Source organism: Lampetra planeri, chromosome 16 (assembly GCF_965212315.1).
Source record: "Lampetra planeri chromosome 16, kcLamPlan1.2.h2, whole genome shotgun sequence".
NCBI lineage: Eukaryota > Metazoa > Chordata > Hyperoartia > Petromyzontiformes > Petromyzontidae > Lampetra > Lampetra planeri.
In genome coordinates, this window is record NC_136122.1 from 11121357 (window position 1) to 11138084 (window position 16728).

General features: G+C 45.6%; 2 protein-coding genes across 7 annotated transcripts in view; one reads left to right on the forward strand and one right to left on the reverse strand.

Moving 5' to 3' along the window:
- The first annotated feature begins 233 nt into the window (after positions 1-233).
- On the forward strand, positions 234-6421 carry GSKIP (GSK3B interacting protein). 6 transcript variants are annotated; one of them, XM_078601575.1, is made up of 4 exons: positions 234-298; positions 2457-2691; positions 3791-3871; positions 4898-6421. In XM_078601575.1, the coding sequence occupies exons 2-4, from the start codon at positions 2494-2496 to the stop codon at positions 4934-4936; spliced, it is 318 nt and encodes a 105-aa protein (XP_078457701.1). In that variant the 5' UTR covers positions 234-298; positions 2457-2493; the 3' UTR covers positions 4937-6421. The 6 variants fall into 6 exon arrangements, with proteins under 6 accessions (XP_078457701.1, XP_078457697.1, XP_078457698.1 ...); XM_078601577.1 differs by having other exon boundaries at positions 243-283; XM_078601571.1 differs by having other exon boundaries at positions 3791-6421.
- Positions 6422-7208: 787 nt separating this feature from the next.
- Positions 7209-16728, reverse strand: part of GOLGB1 (golgin B1) — a 52579-nt gene continuing 43059 nt past the window's right edge. The window contains exons 20-27 of the mRNA XM_078601570.1: positions 16467-16645; positions 15372-15531; positions 14461-14580; positions 13154-13318; positions 11468-11571; positions 10886-11020; positions 10456-10582; positions 7209-9122 (exon numbers count right to left, since the gene is read on the reverse strand). Of these exons, the coding sequence (XP_078457696.1) occupies positions 8964-9122; positions 10456-10582; positions 10886-11020; positions 11468-11571; positions 13154-13318; positions 14461-14580; positions 15372-15531; positions 16467-16645 (1149 nt within the window). The 3' untranslated portion in view covers positions 7209-8963. The remainder of the gene's footprint in view (positions 9123-10455; positions 10583-10885; positions 11021-11467; positions 11572-13153; positions 13319-14460; positions 14581-15371; positions 15532-16466; positions 16646-16728) is intronic.

The following is a 16728-nucleotide window of genomic DNA, read 5'->3' on the forward strand; positions in this document are numbered from 1 at the left end:
TGCTGGGTCTGCCCCGTGACCTCCTGCCAGCGGGCGTTCGACACTTCACGTGGCCTCAGGGTGCACATGGCCTGGCACAAGCGTCGTGGTGACGTCACCGCCACTTAGTGGCGAATGGCGGTTGTTGTTGGGGTGCGGGTGGGGGTTTTGGGGGTGGTGAGGTGGGGGTGGGGGTTGTGGGTGCGGTTGGGGGTTGTGGGTGGGGGTTGTGGGGTGGGGGGTGATTAGAGCCGCGCATGCGCAGTGAGTCGCGGGCCGTGACATCTTGAGCCGCGGCACGAGGGTGAGGGGAGACGCGGTGAGAATATCGATCGCGATTATCAACATTATTATTATGATCAGTTATGTTATTATCGTATATTATTCACATTATCAACACGCTGTTACCGTTGTAGACGGATTAGTGCGATCTCCTGCGTGCGCCGTCAGTGTTGTCATGCACTGTACAGCACTGTATTGGTATTCCAAAAACGCCGCCTTGTTTACAACTGCAGGGTCCCGTGCAATGTGCAGATTGTTTGTGAATTCACTGCTGGATAGGGTGGGGGGGGGATGTGTGTGGAGGGTTCGCATGCCGGTGTGGGTCGTTGGGGAGGGGTGGAGCCGTTTTGACCATACTTCACCGCGCTGGTCAATGCTGGTTTGTGAAGATGGGGAGACGTATCGATACGGTATTTCTGTTACCCATGTGTGGAGCACTGTGTGTGTTATCGTGTACACCTTATTAGATGTACACGTGTATCCAGTGCATGTATGTAGACAGACTTCTATACGGTCAGCGGCGCTGCGCTACGAACCCGGCCACCCGAGTTCGATTCACGGTGGTGATTATCTGAAACGGTCCTGGGCCTCCTCCCCTAGGTCGACTCAGCCTCAAATGAGTACCTGGTGCGGTGTGTAAACATCGCCACTGGGGAGACAAAGGCGGCCGAGCGTGGTACTGGCCATCCACCCCCTCGTGTTGCCCGTGCCCACGTTCATAGATGATCGCTAACAGCATGTCACAGTCTGTTAAGGCTATACGGGGGATCTTTGTCTTTGTTATATTGTCATCATCAGCCATGGTCAATCCACTGCTGGATGAAGCCCCCCCCCCCCCCCCCCCAAGTCGTCTCCATCTCGCACGTCTCCATCCAGTTATTACATCCTGCGACGTAAAATTACTTCTCCAAATGACCCCAATTCGGTTCCAACGTAAAACGTCAGCTGACTGCTGGAGGAAGGCCTCGCCACGGTGTTTGACCATACTTCACCACGCTGGTCGACCATACTTCACCACGCTGGTCAATGCCGGGTGGTGAAGTATGAGCCGGTCCTGGGACTCCCAGGACCGGGTCAGATTGTTAATTTTATAAATCACCCTTAGCCCACCATTGGCCCACACGTGCAAAAGATGTGGATTCTCACATTATTGTACACTGGCATTATACACTGCGCCAATGCTTCTACCACTGTTGGGCGAAGGTCCCTCCACACCTTTGGGCGATGTGGGTTGTTTAACCACGCTTCACGCTGGCAAGCAAGTTGATGAGATTACTCAGGCTCGGTTTAGATGTCACTTTCCACTGGTGTTGACTGCGGCTGGAGATGGAACTCAGGTCGCCAAATTGGTAGGGCAAGGCGCCTCCGCTACACTCCCACGAACGCATCGGCACTTATCTATACATTTGAAAAACTACCACAACGATCCCCTATATACTGTACCCTTGTCGACTCCGGGGCAGGGGTAAAGGAACCCCACAGCCCTTGGTCCGAATACGTCTTTATTTCACATTGTCTGTGGCCTAGAAATGCAAAACAGGCCAAGAAACGATATTTCTCACTGGAACGATCTGAGCCGTACTAATCGGGAATTGGAGAGGAATATTTTACACCTGGCAATACTGTTTATAATCTTAGCCACGTCCGTCCTTCAGCGGATCTCATCCAATGACATAAGTGACTGAGGCGTGTGTTTGATGTGTTTTAGTATAGTATTTCCAGGTCCTATTCAGCCCTCGATAAGGACAAGGTTCTCCACTCTTGCTCTAGGGGAGGAAAGTGCTGTGAGAGCACCTACCAAGACAAACACAGCACCATCGGAGTTGGTGTGGCTGTACGCCACTGCATTGTTGTGTTAACACTGCAATGTTTGCTGTGTTTAGTTGTATACATTTAAGTCCAGTTCCCGCATGAAAAATAAACGGCTGATTTTAATGGACTCTTCATCTTAATCGTGCCCAGCCGCTTCTGTCTCCCCTGGTGCCAATGTTCACCCACCAGAGGTGGGACAAAGTCATTGTTATGCAAGTCCAAGTCGAGTCGCAAGTCATCAAATTCATGACTCGAGTCTGACTCGAGTCCAAGTCACATGACTCGAGTCCACACCTCTGTCACCCACCACACCAGGTACTACTCACTGCACCTGAACCACTCACCCATGCTAATGCTGCACACCCCTGCTCTTGTCTTAGCAGGAAAGAAGTCGGACAAGACTGCGGCTGTGCATCAGCGATGGAGGGAGACGACTGGGAGACAGAGTGCAAGGACATGCGCGCAGAGGCCGACGCCATCATCAACGATGTGGTGTTCGCTGTGCGCGCCATGGCGCTGTCACGAACGCTGCCCAGTTCCGAGTACCTCGCCTACATCAACGTAGAGACCAAGGAGGGGCAACGCTACTGTGTGGAGCTGTCGGACATGGGCCTCAAGGTCTGCCTGCACTCCCCTAATACTTTAATTCATGTTTCTTTCCACCGTACAACCAAGAGTTATGCCCGGGCAGTGCTGAGTCAGCCTGGTGCAGGTCAAGCGGAGTCAAGTTGTTATTCCACTGCAGAAGCCAGGCTTCTTCATGGGAATAAAAAAAGTGCTATAACCCTAACCCTGCGTGTCAGACTGATTGGCCGAGAGCCAGATTAAGATGTCTTCTTAGGTCAGTGTATCATACCAGCTCGGTATGAAAAATAGGCAGTGAGGGCCTGGCGCTGGTTTGGATATGTGAGTGGATATGTGGTATACATATCCTTAATTATGACCAGATGAGAGTCTATATTGCCTTTTGAACAAATCCCCATTAACACGGCTGATACTGTCATATCTTAGAAGCTAAGCAGGTTTGAGCCGAGATAATGCATCAATGGGAGCCACCATGCAGGACATGCTGCGAGGTAGTGGTACGAGGTTATAGGACAGTGCTGCTAATTCTTTTGTACTGAACTTCTATACTCCTACATCTCCTCTGCACCAATTCTAGACTGACCAGAGTGGAGAACAGTGGTCCGTTAATCTCTATGATCCGCATGGCAGAGGTAGGCCTTCATCCACCAGTGGCTTGACAAAGAGTTCTAAATAAGTGCAGGTGGGTCACAGCACGAGCAAAACACAACAGGGTGTGTGCTGTTTTTCGAGTTCTCTTGCTGCCCACGAATGTACAGGTAGTCCCCGACTTACAATGGAGATGCGTTACGACGACCCCATCGTAAGTCTAAAATATCGTAAGTCGAAAATGGCCTAGCCTACCCAGGAGTCTTAAAGAATGATGATAATTTAGCAAAACAGAGCAATTTACAGTACCGTACTGTATAAACTATATGCGTACAGTACATCCCGGCAGCGTCCCAACGTACAGTATCGTACCTCGTACGCTGCTGCGTTTGCCTGCCGCGCGAAATGTTAAATATTTTACAATTTTGTCATATCGCTATCGCCATCGTAAGATCGAAATATCGTAAGTCGGACCATCGTAAGTCGGGGACTACCTGTACTGACATTCCCCATTTCTCCCCGGGTTACCCCTCGGTGCCACCAGATCGTGTCTCACGCCTTTGACCTGGTGGACGACAGCTTTGATGGGCAGCCCCACGAGACAATCTACTCCCTGCTCGACACGGTGAGCCCAGCGTACCGGCAGGCGTTCAGCGCCGCCCTGTTTCACCGCCTCGAAGCCCTGCAGCAGGAGCAGCAGGCACAGCAGGCGGACCTATAAGGGTGTACATGCATGTGTCGAATGCGTAGATTTGTGGGGGATGATCTTTAGAAAATGCACGGGGTGCTGAGCCAAGTTGACACTGAGAGAGATGTTTAACCAAACACACAGAAGGCTAGAGCCGCCGTAGTGTTTTTACGACGGAGATCCATTTGTAAACTCGTATTACTTAAGGCCGATGCTGTAATAAAAAATGCTAGTGTAGTGTTTAAACAAATCCGAAATGTTTACCATCGTGAAAGTAAACACGGTTATTTAATGCAGAATCACACAGTGCAGTTTACTTATGGGTTATTTAATGAAAAGCACACTTACAAATGCAGTATAAGCACATGAAAACCATCAGTACACATTCAACATTCTGTCATACAGTATAAGTTTGAAGTATACTTTTAACATGTAATGTTTTATACCGCTATAAACGTTTTGCATAAGCCGTACATAACTTTGCAGTGAAGATTTCTTCTGTGGCTTCGCATATTAAAAAGAATGTGGAAAAATGTGTATGCAATCAGGTTTGGAATAATGCAGTATATGTATCAATTGAACCATGGCATGAGTACATTTTCATGATTCTGCTTTGGAAATGCCCAAAGAGCCTTCATTGATTGCCATTTAGCCACCCTTTGCATGCTAACAGTAGTTTCTTAAGAGTTAATCCACACACCTTGTAAGCGTGCATGCATTCGTCACGCCCACATACCTTTCGGTGAGGGTCAGCTTTGCAAATGTGCATCGGACTTGCTCAGCCTGTTTGTGTACTACAGACGAAGCATGGCTTTGCACTTCACACTGACATGAATGAAATGACACTGTGCTGGACATGCACTTGCAATTGCATTTGCATGGTTTACATATGCGAGGGTACGTACGTGTGTCGCTACTCGCCTTAACCGAGTAAAATTGTTTGCACGATCCGTTTGGCTGCAGGGTTCTGTGGTCTACTCATGCGTACAAGCAGTGAAATAATACTTATTATAAGTTACAGCTATTTGCCAAGCCACTACGTGTCATGTAAGTCATGACGGTTGTTGGATAATACTTCCCCACACTGGTCACTGCGGATTGGAGGATGGCCAGGAACCAGTTCGGATATCATTCACCAAGGATGTTAACCGTGGCCAGGAATTGACATCGGGTTGTTCGATTCTTAGCACGACGTGCTAACTACTGCACCACCACTATCTCCCACCTCCGCTCCTGAATATGTATCTTAATGTTAATAACCGAAGTCTTTTCACACCACTTCTGGTGTGCAACAGAATTGATGTGGCCTCAATCACAGCAGCCAACTGGTAAGGAACGCAGGAACTCGTTGTTCAAGGGATCCGTTGTCATTATTTACAGCGGCAATATCCCACTTTCTCAAACTCATCAGCTAATCTAACAAAATTACTCGTGATGATTAAAACTACCTCGAGTATTGCTTCGAGAGTGCTTTTAAGGTTGGGTTTTTTTCGAAACGTCGGTCTTCCCAACCAACCACGGCCACCTTTGCATGTTTACCAATCTTCGTTCAATAAAAAAATAATTACACGTTGCATGCGCATGATGGTAAAGAAACATGTTCCACCACATTGTTGAGAATGCTGATTAAACCAAGACCATGCTTGTCCCATACTATTCAAATTAAGCGAGAGGTCTTGTGTGTGCACCCCATGTAATGTAGAGGGCAAGTGAAATAGATCTGATGATTGACATTCACCTGATGGTTGGTGTTATCAACGATTGGTACCACCAATTATCAACCACGTGGAGTTCATATCGACTTGTTCTTGAATGGAGACGACTGGCAAGCATGTGAAGGTGGATTGTGGTGGGGTTGCAAGGACCGGAATCGGAAACACCCCAATAGATCATGCAATTTGACCCCAGTGCTATGAAGGAAAACTATTGAATGTGCTTGCTCAGTAAACTTTAGGAGTTAAATACTGATCTACGTTTTGGACGTGGGGCATACCTTGTGGAGCATTGCTTCAAGGACATAGACGTTAACATAACATGGAGGCCTTGCTTGCAATGTCAGAGCACTCCACTGGGAGTGAAACGTACGCCTTGCATCATCACTGTCGTATTTCGAAAGATGTCCAGCTTTTTTAAGGTGCTGTATTTTCATATGGTTGTTATTTTGAATGTACTGTATTTTTGTAAACATAACAATCTTCATCTTTATTAAAGCAGTTATCGTAATTTTATTTAACGGGATGGGGAGGGGAGATAAAACATGTAACATCCAAATTTGTGACAAGTTTAATGTAAAAAATTTAAGGATTATGCTGGACAGTAATTACAAAGGGTACTGAATTTTACATGATTCGTTTATGTAAAATAAATATTTCCAGTACACTTCTGAGTTCGCGAATGTAATTGCTTTGATTAAAATCAGAAATAAGGATGTGTACTTGTTAATTTAGTTCTGAGGGAATAACTGAAAAAATAAAAAAACTGAACTTGCTGGTGGTACGTACTTCATTTATGTATGTTTTCAAGTGCCTCAATTACTGCAGATTACCACATTTGAACAAAATTGTGCCGCTGTAAGTTAAACAAATTCGTCTGGGTGGCTCATTTTACGAATTCAAACCTCAATGGGCAGCCAATTTTTCGTAATATCCTTTTCGCTTTTAATTCGCAGAGATTTGGAGAATGCATGGCGAGGTTGAAATGCATCTAAGGTAGTTACAGCCACTTAATTTGGCGCATACAGTAAAATAGTTAACATGCTTCATGTTGAAGTATTTGCATGTCACTGCAGAAGGTTTTCGTTTGTAAAAATTTCCACACGCATACAAAGATTCCACATTTTAGCGAGTCAATGAATTATCATTTGTACAGTTTCGTTTGTCCAATTCTGAAATGTGAGCAAATAGTTTGCATATCATAATCAGCCATGATTTATTTATCTAATGCAGGCTAAATGCCTTCCCACAATCATTGCCATCTCAGCTTTTCAATGGCAACAATCCATCACGGGTCTGTACAAGATCCGATTTCAACGTTTCGTCTCCATGGTGAAGGTCCTCGGGAATGTTTTCCCACTCCATCGTCAGCCTCGACTACTGGGTCATAACCCATGTCTTCTAGCGACATCTTGTAAATTGCACACATTTTGCATTGCAAATAATCGATTCTTATAGGACAATGTATTTATTGCGACGGCTAATTTATTTGAATTGATGCAAAGTTATACGCCTGCCACGCGCTATTAAGAGTATGGTTGCAGTAATGAAAAACACGGCCATTGTCCCATTATAAAGCAGCTTTATTGTGTTTGAAAGGGCATAAGGAGAAAAAAATAACCCACACTGTAACAGCTATATAATTGTAGTGAGATAACAGGGCATTTTAAATCCACCTGCACCAAAAGATAATCAGTGTCAAATCTGATAGCATTTTAAATAATAAACTAAAGATATAAACAAATACTCCAAGAGAATTGCACTTCAGGTTTTCAATTGTTTCAACCTCCTTTATACAGCGACGTTAAGACTTGCCCCATTTAAAACCGCACTTTTTTTTACACACCATTTGATAAACTCTAGCAGGGTAAAGCCTTGCAATTCGCTGGGAGGACTGTACATCTACTCTATCACATGATGCAACTCCCACAAAGGTCCACAAATATCTACACCTGTCATAAACCGGGAAAAACATTTTACAACTGGACTTGTGGTGGTGCATACCTGTCAACCCCTTATCAGCGCCCCACCTTATTAGACCATTTCAGACCTTATTAGGCACCCCGTGCCCTTATAAATCTCAACGTTCATCCTACAAAGTCCCATCACAAGGGAGAAACACAGACGTTTTTTTTGCCCGGATTGATACGGCTGTACGCCGTATGGACCTGAAAACTCGGTTTCCCTGTACAAGAATACAGGTAAAGCGTATGGGTTGACAGCTATGGGTGTCAGCACAAACAACCAAAGTTTTTTTTTAACAGAGCACACTCATTCGTCCTGTTTGTCAAAACTAAGTGTTTTACTTTCCCCACCCACAATGATCTTTCAAAACTGGTTGCAAGAGTATAAAATAAAAATACTAACAAGATGTAACTGCCCGTAACATTACCATATGATGTACAGTACTCATATTTTATTTGTGATCTAAGTGTCCTCTGGGTTTCAGAGTGGACTTATTTTTTATCTTAAGAGGACTGCTATTAACATAGACAATTCAGACTTGATTCACCAAAATGTTACATGGATGCATCTCTTGATAGGGCAGAAGCAAATACCACAATTTTAGTATTAATTGTTGCCATAGCATATAATATAATTATATTATGGAAATGTTCGGTAATATTAAATTAATACTACCTCATGCATTTGCCAGTCAGGATGAAACAGATACCTTTCCAATGAATGCAGAATATTAGTCTGACAATGACATGCTCTGCTGTAGCTCATTTTGGTACATTCTTATTTCACTTTGCATTGAGAGCTTTATTCAGGTCTCTGACAAAACATGACGGCAGTGTTTGTGGCCTCTCACTTTCGTTATGTCAAGGTGAAGAGGTCATCATGGCCAAAGCCGTTGATGCCACCACACTCGCCAATGCTTCCTTTGGCAGGATCCTGTTGCAAAGTCGACACCTGACCTTTGAGGTCTGTTCCTACCGCACCTCACCCTGTGGCTTTACGTTTTCCCCTTGGTGTACCGCAAACACCTGTCTCAGTAACATGCTCTCCTACGAAAGTGTCCCACCTATCCTAACTTCCTTTTCGTGATTAAATCTACAACACTTTAGTGCTATTATCCATTATACACAGCAATACAAAAAGATTGGCCAATCTTCCCAACCAAAACCAAAGCAACTCTTGGGTGAGTCAAGGGACTCAATGTTATAAATACAGTTTTCATCGACTGAATCGTACCCTGCCTAATTCACGCCCATTGTGAAACGACTGCCTGTAATCCAAACCCGGGCTGTCGCGTTCTGGTAGGCAGTCATTGCAGGCTGGCAGCGGGGCCTGCGGGGAAAACGGCCCACTGCTCACAGGAGGCCGAAGTAACACATGAGCACGGCGGCGTGCAGCACGAGCAGGTAGCAGAGGAGCGCGACACGCGCCAGGGGCCGTGAGCGGAGCAGCCGCGAGCAATATGCGGCACGGCCTCCCAGCCAACGACGGCACCACCATCCTCCGCCGCGCATCTGCGGAGACGAAACACGCGATCGTATGTTACGTGGCACAAAGCCACGGTGCACAAGCCGTTGCCACGCATCTGCCAAGATGAAACACGGCGTGGTGCGTGATGCGACACAAAGTCACAGTACACAAGTCATTGCTGTGCATCTGCTGAGACGGGGGGGGGGGGGGAAATGCACGCTTAATGTTTCAAGTGCCACTCTGCCAGCTATCTCACATCTGCCAAGACGAAAGACGAAACAGGCTTCCGTTACGTGCCAAGGGCATGACTGTGCCCCAACACAATGTATTTCTCCAGGATAAATAAAGATAAATATAGATTTTGATTCTGATGTATCTTGAACATGAAATGGGGGAAAAAAACTAGTCACTTTTGAAATAGATGATACATATGAGGTCGAAAATTATTTGATAAAAAAAGAGAACAAACACTTGAAATACATCGTGAAAATGGTTCGTGACAGATCATGGAAACGCGTGGGAGGCGAGTCATAACCATTTGCTGTTTTTTTGCCTGGGAAACGAAAAGTCTTGGGAAAATAATCCACAAAATGGTAATCTTGAGTTTCTTTCATGGGAGTGGTAAAACGTGCAGTGATCTCACAGCGGGAGTGGATGTTGGCACGCAGTTATGTTTTATTGTCGAAAGGTATATATTTTTTTACTTAAGAATAGCACGACAATAATATTTTCAGATGAATTATGTGAATATGTTAAATTCGCATCGTGTTTGAACCAGCTCAAGTGAATGGTCACCCAAATGTATTTACTTTTCATCTGTGTTGTGTAAATACACAGGGCTGTCATTGGTGATAACCTTTCCATCAATGGAATCAGGGAAAACCGAGGAATGAAGTTCGGTGTTCAATTTCCACTTTGGCTAAAGTACACTGAATGACCGAACGAGAACATTTAGTTCCAAAATAAATAAGCGACTGCATTGTCAGTGGTACAGAAACAAATCAAATAAACTCACCGCCTTCACCATAAAGTTTGCATATAACATGCGTATAAACGAGAGGCTAATATTCTGACCAATGGCTCGTCTTCAGTAAAGAATTGTATGATATATATAGGTGGCTAATATTTAAGGCAGTTGGCATTCTTGTCTGAAAACATTAATATACTATTTAGGGCTTCCCAAATTCCAGACCTTGTGGCTCAATATTTTTCATTCGAATATACAAGTCCCTGATGATTGGTAAACACATCCCCACATGACTTAGAGAGTGGCAATTAAAATAAAAATGAGAGCTTATGTGTGTGTTATGCATGTACGCGCGTGTCACATGTGCATGCTGTTTAAAAGTTATGTTACAGTGCGGTGTTTAACGCTACCTTGCGCACAATGTGATGCTCTCGGGGGTTGATGATGAGAGCTTCCCTCTCGTCGTCCGAATCCATGATGATGCTGTGCTCGTGGAGAGCAGGTGCGGCCACTGCAGGCCTGGGAGCGGCCTCCAGCCTGGAAAAACGAAGCACGCAAAACAAAACGAAGAGGCACACACGGAAGGCGACGATTGTTACTGCTCAAATAAAAATACCGCTTGACAACTTCAAGTAATGGGGTCCCCCCACATAGAGGGAAATAAAGAATAGAGTGGAGCGAGATTGAGTGAAAGACCTTCCCCATTTGGCAGAGGCATCGTGGATGCTAAGCAGGCTCGAATCTGCTTAGCTTCTAAAATCTGAGCTGGTGCATTCTGGGTTATTTGGTCGGAGACAACCAAGGAAATGAAGTGGGGCATTCACCGAACGTCACTCGTACCGGTTCATCTTCTCCTCCAGCTCAACCAGGGCTTCCTCCGCTGCCACACGCCTCTCACGCTCCTCATTCAGGGTCTCCTCCAATCGAGAGCGCTCTTGATGCGACGTATCGTGGAGCTGTTCCGTCTCGGTCAGTCTGGAGTCGCAAAGAAGAATAAATGCCCAGACTCGTGTGAACAGCATGGAAAGTAGGGTCCTAAATTTAGCATACATATAAGTGCACACTTTAAAATAATGCTTGTCACCCCTTGTCACCGCATCACTTTGTGTCAAAGCTAATGGTCATGAAAAATGATTTAGCGACGATGCAAATGACATTCAAACTAGATGCTGACATTGTATTTAGGCTCAATGAGTACATGACAGAGAACAAAATGAGATAAATATATAAAAAACACACAACTGCCAGCAAGACACGAAACACAATTTATACTTCAAATCGAAGTGAAGACCTCTTAAATGACAACAAATCATTGAATCTTTTCAGGGAGCGGTGAATAAACGATGCCATTAGGGTACGGGCGCCCGCTGGGCGCCAGCGCGTGACCAAGAGTGGTGTGTAAACCGGCGCCGTCGCGCTCACCGGCGCTGGAGCTCCGCCACCTCCGCTGGGTCGACCTCGAGACGAGCGCTCGCTCGCTCCTGCGGCGCTCCCGGTGGGACCTCCTCCTCCCCTCCTTCCTTGCCCTGCGTACGCGCAATCACCGTCAGCACAGACTCCAAGCAGGGTTCAGAGCATTGAGGGCATTAGCTCTGTCGGCTTTGCCAGTCTGGAATTCAAGGTGACGTATTGAGAATTCTTGCAGGTAGAATTCTCAATAAGTTCCATTAGTTGCTCTGCAGAGTTGCCAAGTTGGCCTGCACAGTTGATTTGTTTTGTAAAAATAACGCAATGATCTGTTCCCCATAAATAATTTAAAGACTGTGCTGGCCGCAATGTACAAGCACAAATATAATGTAAAAATAAATCACTAAATTTGTCTTCATCCTGCCTTATGAACAATATATTGTATGGAATCTTTTAAGAAAATGGATGTTGATACACAGTGAAGGACCACTGTTTACTGACATTATCCCACTATATTTTAATATTATAATCCAGTATTAATACAACCGTCATAAACCAAATCCAACATCTTCTGTAAATGATGAGAACTCATCAGGCAGATAAGTGAGCCCCAGGCTAGTAACAAGACAAGAGGACGCAGACACACGAAAGGTGTTCATGGACAACAACAAAGCTGCGAAGATTGTGACCACATGGTTTGGTCCTCATATCATGGGTTGGTCCTCATATCATGGGTTGCATGTCACGTGGCATCTAAGTGAAAAAGAACCAAGTAAACCCATAAAAACAAAGTTTTTCACTCTAAATCCTTTATATGCGTGGCGGTTAGAGTCCTCTCGTCCTCTGGCTTGAGATGGCTGCCACCTATGGGTCAGATGATTGTCTGCCAGTATTAAGCAATTGGTAATTAAATATTTAATTTGTTTTCCCTAAACAGTGTAAAATTTTGGAAATTATTTTTCACGAAAATTAATTGTCACACACAACGAGTCTGTGTGGAAAATGTCAGCTCGATTGGATCACGGGAAGTAGGTTAAAAAACGAGCGAAAGATTTGCACGGTCCTAAGCAAGCAAGAGAACTTAATATAAAGGATCTAAAAATATATTCGCCTGTGGAGGACGCGGGGATCGATCCCGCGACCTTTGGCATGCGAAGCGAGGGCGCTACCAACTGCGCTACTCCGCCACGGCCTGTGGAGGGGTTACGCTCTGGGCTCCTACACTGTGATGTTCAGCCAAAGCCATGAATGAGTTCTATTTGAATAAATGTAAAATAAAACATTTTTGCCTAAAAAGTGTAACATTTTTGAAAAAAATTTTCACGAACATTAATTGTCTCGCACAACAAGTCTGTGTGCAAAATGTCAGCTCGATTGGATCACGGGAAGTGGGTTAAAAAACGACCGAAAGATTTGCACGGTCGTAAGCAAGCAAGCAAGCAAGCGAACTTAATATAAACGATTTCAAAAGTGATAGAGAAATATGGCACACACAAACAGCATTAGCCATTATGTCCTCTGGACCTCGTCCAATGTGAACAATGACAATGGAGAAGTTTTATAATTCTTTCAGTTCCAGATTTTCTTGCGTAGAACAGTTGAAAGGCAACCAGTGGCTTTCACACACACACGGAGACTTTGCTACGAAAAAAGTGGCTATGGACACAAAACAAAAATAAACGGGGTACTGGGAAGCCTCACGTTGTCGCTGTGATGCAGCGAGTGGCGCAGGGCTTGGCACTCGCTCTCCAGGCCGCGGTAGCGACCCTGCACTTCGCTGAGCCGCTGCTGAGCGTCGCGCAGTGACAGCGACCGCGACTTGAGCTGCCCGGCCAGGACGTTGCGCTCCTCCACCGCCACCAGCAGCTGCAGTGAGAATTGGCGAGGATTTAACTCGGACGGTGGGGGGGGGGGTAGCGTTGGGCAATGCAGTAAAATCCATTGTTTTATCACGATTGTGTGGGTTCCTCAGTCAGAAAAGCAAAAACTAGATTATTTTTTATTTAACCAGGTAAAGCCGACTCGGCTATATCGCCTTTTTACAGAAGCGTCCTGGCCACAAATTATAGCTCAACGAAGTGGCTTGCATAGAAATGTAATGCAGCCAAATACTCTTTAAAGGCATGTTTCTAAAATGTGGAGGGAAAAACTGGAGGACCCGCAGTAAAATTAACACGACCACGGGGAGAACTTGCATACTCCAAATATACAGGCATCAGGATCAGGATCGATTCCCACGACCTGGAAAACAGGCGAGGGAATTAACATCTTGCCACCAATCATACTGCTTGTCTTCATCAATCAGCACGAAGCAGCATTGTGAAGTACGTTCAAATAAACCCCAAAGTCCACACAATGTCTGGAAACCCTCATCCAGAAGTGAATTTGGAGAATGGGGGCAGCATAGGGCAGTGCAGCAAAATTAATTGCTATACTCTACTTGTGTGCACCCACAGCTGGCTACACTTGCGAAACCCAGTTCATCATAATCACGAGCGGCAGATTAGTGCTCCAATCCCTATGCCAAGAGGCCACCTACATTCACAAAACCTTGATCAATGTTTATTTTTTTCCTATTTTTGGCGAGAATTTGCATTTGTCTTCATTAGCAATGTGGCCCAACTTGCGATGCGTCTCAGCCCCTGGTGCGGCATCGCAGACTTAACTCTCGTTTACGAAGAAATAAACCAAATGCCTTCTCCTTTTAACTGTATGCCAGAATCCGCTTCACCCATGGCTTTATATAGTTTCATAGCTCTGGTGGATTAAACAGCCAAAAGTAATTCGGAAATTTGTGCCAATGTCAAAAGGGCTTGCGTGGGACTTACTGCACCCCGCTGTTTCCAGAATAGCTAGCTATCAGTCGCCGCTTCAGCGGCCTGAACTGGCAGTTGCAGCAATTAACCAGGGCTTCCACAAATACCCGACTTAAATTCTGCGCATCAGCAGGGGAAAGTCCTGATAATATGTCGCGCGTGCACGGAGACCCGGCTTGCGGAAGCACGCACTTTGTTGTTGAGCTGCTGCAAGCGCAGCTCCTTCTGGTGCAGCTCCTGCAGACACCGCTGCAGCTCCGACTGCAGCCGCAGGACCTCCGCTGGGGTGGAGCCGTCTCCTCCGTCAGCCGCCTGTAGGGAGGGGCGAGACCAAGCGAGCGGCAGGTGAGCTCCACTGCTACCGCGTGCGCAACTCTCTACCTTCAAGACGAAAGAATGCGCTGGAAAAAAAAGTTAATTATGGCCATGACAACAAATCTACTGTTGGATGAGGGCTTCCCCACGATTTGCAGGTCATGGATGTTATTCTACAATGTTTCACCGGTGTGGGTTGTAATGTCGGAAGCATAGACGTGGGATCATAGAAGTACAGTATGATAATGGATTTTTCTGCATTGCCCCCTGCTGCCCACCACGCAGCCTGGCCCAGTCTATAACAACCTGGTGTGCACAGTAGTCATCCTTCAAAGTACTCTCCAGGCTCAGGCCTGCTTAGCTTCCGAAATGTGACGAGATCTATCGTCATTTGGGTGGTGTGGCTATAGGCAGACTATAGTACATACGATGAAAAGTGTAAAATATATTTGACTTCAAAGTTCATATAAAAAAATTCACATGTATTTGATTTATGAAAATCGATAAAAAATGTAATGTGCTTTATCAAGCCAGTTGAGACTATCTGTAATTGCTATCTATATTGTATATTAAAAGTTACACTAGGTATTGCATTTTATATTAACAGTAAAGTACTAATTAAAGTACATTTTAAGATGAACACAAAAGTTGTAAACTATCGGTACATAGAAATAAACAAAAACAAGGTTAAATTGTTGATATAACGCACACACTGTATAATTGAGATGTTAACTAATAATGAGGCTCCCATTGGATCCACAAGCATGATTTGGTTGTCAGGGCAACACCTTTCCCGTGGTGAGATGCTGGTCCAATCCGCCACTTTGAGACCTCAGCTCTTGGCAAAACCTCTGCAGCTCGGCGATGCGCGAGTCTCTGTCTCCAAGTGTTGCCAAAAATTGCTCCTTCATCGCCTGCTTTTCCGCCAGCAATGCTTCGTTGTCGGACCTGAAATAACGGACACGTTGAGCTTAGGAAATATCTTTGCATTCGGACACAGCGCCGTTCTTCAGAAAAATCTGATAAATTTTCATGATCGTTTGTAATGTCTAATTTTTTCCACATTTTTCCATTAGAATGAATGCAATGTTTGCATACAATTTGCATACAATTTGCCAAAATCATATACCATTCCTACGCATGCGATTGCTCATATCGTAAGCGTGATAATTGATTTTAATGAACTATCATTATAGGCTTATTAGAAACTCTCCACAATATATCTTTAGTTCTAGATTTGTGTTGCCCACCCCCACAGTATTGTCTTAATACAACAGCCATCCAATCCAGTCGTAGCAAAGCGTAGTCGGCATGAGCCCTGGTGCAAGGCATTAACTCGGGCCCTCTGTCTAACTTCCCTCCCCCCCCACCTCTTCTTCATTGCCCGGTTCCTGGCCACCAACGGCCCCGTAGCCTCTGGTGCATTAGCACTGCCTGCAAACTCGGTAGCTATGCCACTGACCCGATTTTGTGCCTTATGAAGACCAGAAGTGGGGGAAAAATCGGACTCACGAATCCAACAAGGAAGCCATAAAGCGTTGAGAACCCTCGTACAACACAAACAAAGCTAAATACCACTGAGCTACATATATCTTTTTCAGAAGATACCTGGCCACAAATGATTATGCAACGAAGTGGCTTATCACCACGTGGAAATTAATTTCAACCAAATACTCTGAACGCATCTTTCTAAATGTGGAGGGGAAAAAAACGGAGGACCCAGAGAAAATTTCACGCAAACACGGGGGGAACATGCAAACTTCGTGTACACAGGCGTCAAGTGTCGGGCTTGAATCGGCAACCTCCTGCAGAGGTAGTTAACATTTCGCCACCATGGCGCCCCTTTGCCCAAACTTTCCCCGGGCTCGTGCCCGGTGGCTCACCGCATATGTGACACCTGCACCTGCAGGATGGACACTTCCTCTCGGTGTGCGCCCTGCAGTGCCTGCTGCGCCATCGCCTGCTGCTTAAGGTCGTGCATCTCGGCCCTTAGGTGGGGGATGTCGCCACTCTCCTCACCGATGCGCACGTACTGCTCACGCAGCCCACGCAGCTCCCACAGCTGGGGTCAAACGCCGACAGGGAGCCGGGGGACAGAGCACCCAGTGGCAAAGGGATGAGAGCAGCAGGAGTGGATTTGTTAGC

Bases quoted from the DNA above. Each gene is read 5' to 3' on its own strand.
- GSKIP (XM_078601571.1), top strand. From the start codon at position 2,494: ATGGAGGGAGACGACTGGGAGACAGAGTGCAAGGACATGCGCGCAGAG. The intron at 2,692-3,790 runs GTCTGCCTGCAC...CGGTGCCACCAG, and splicing joins TGTCGGACATGGGCCTCAAG to ATCGTGTCTCACGCCTTTGA.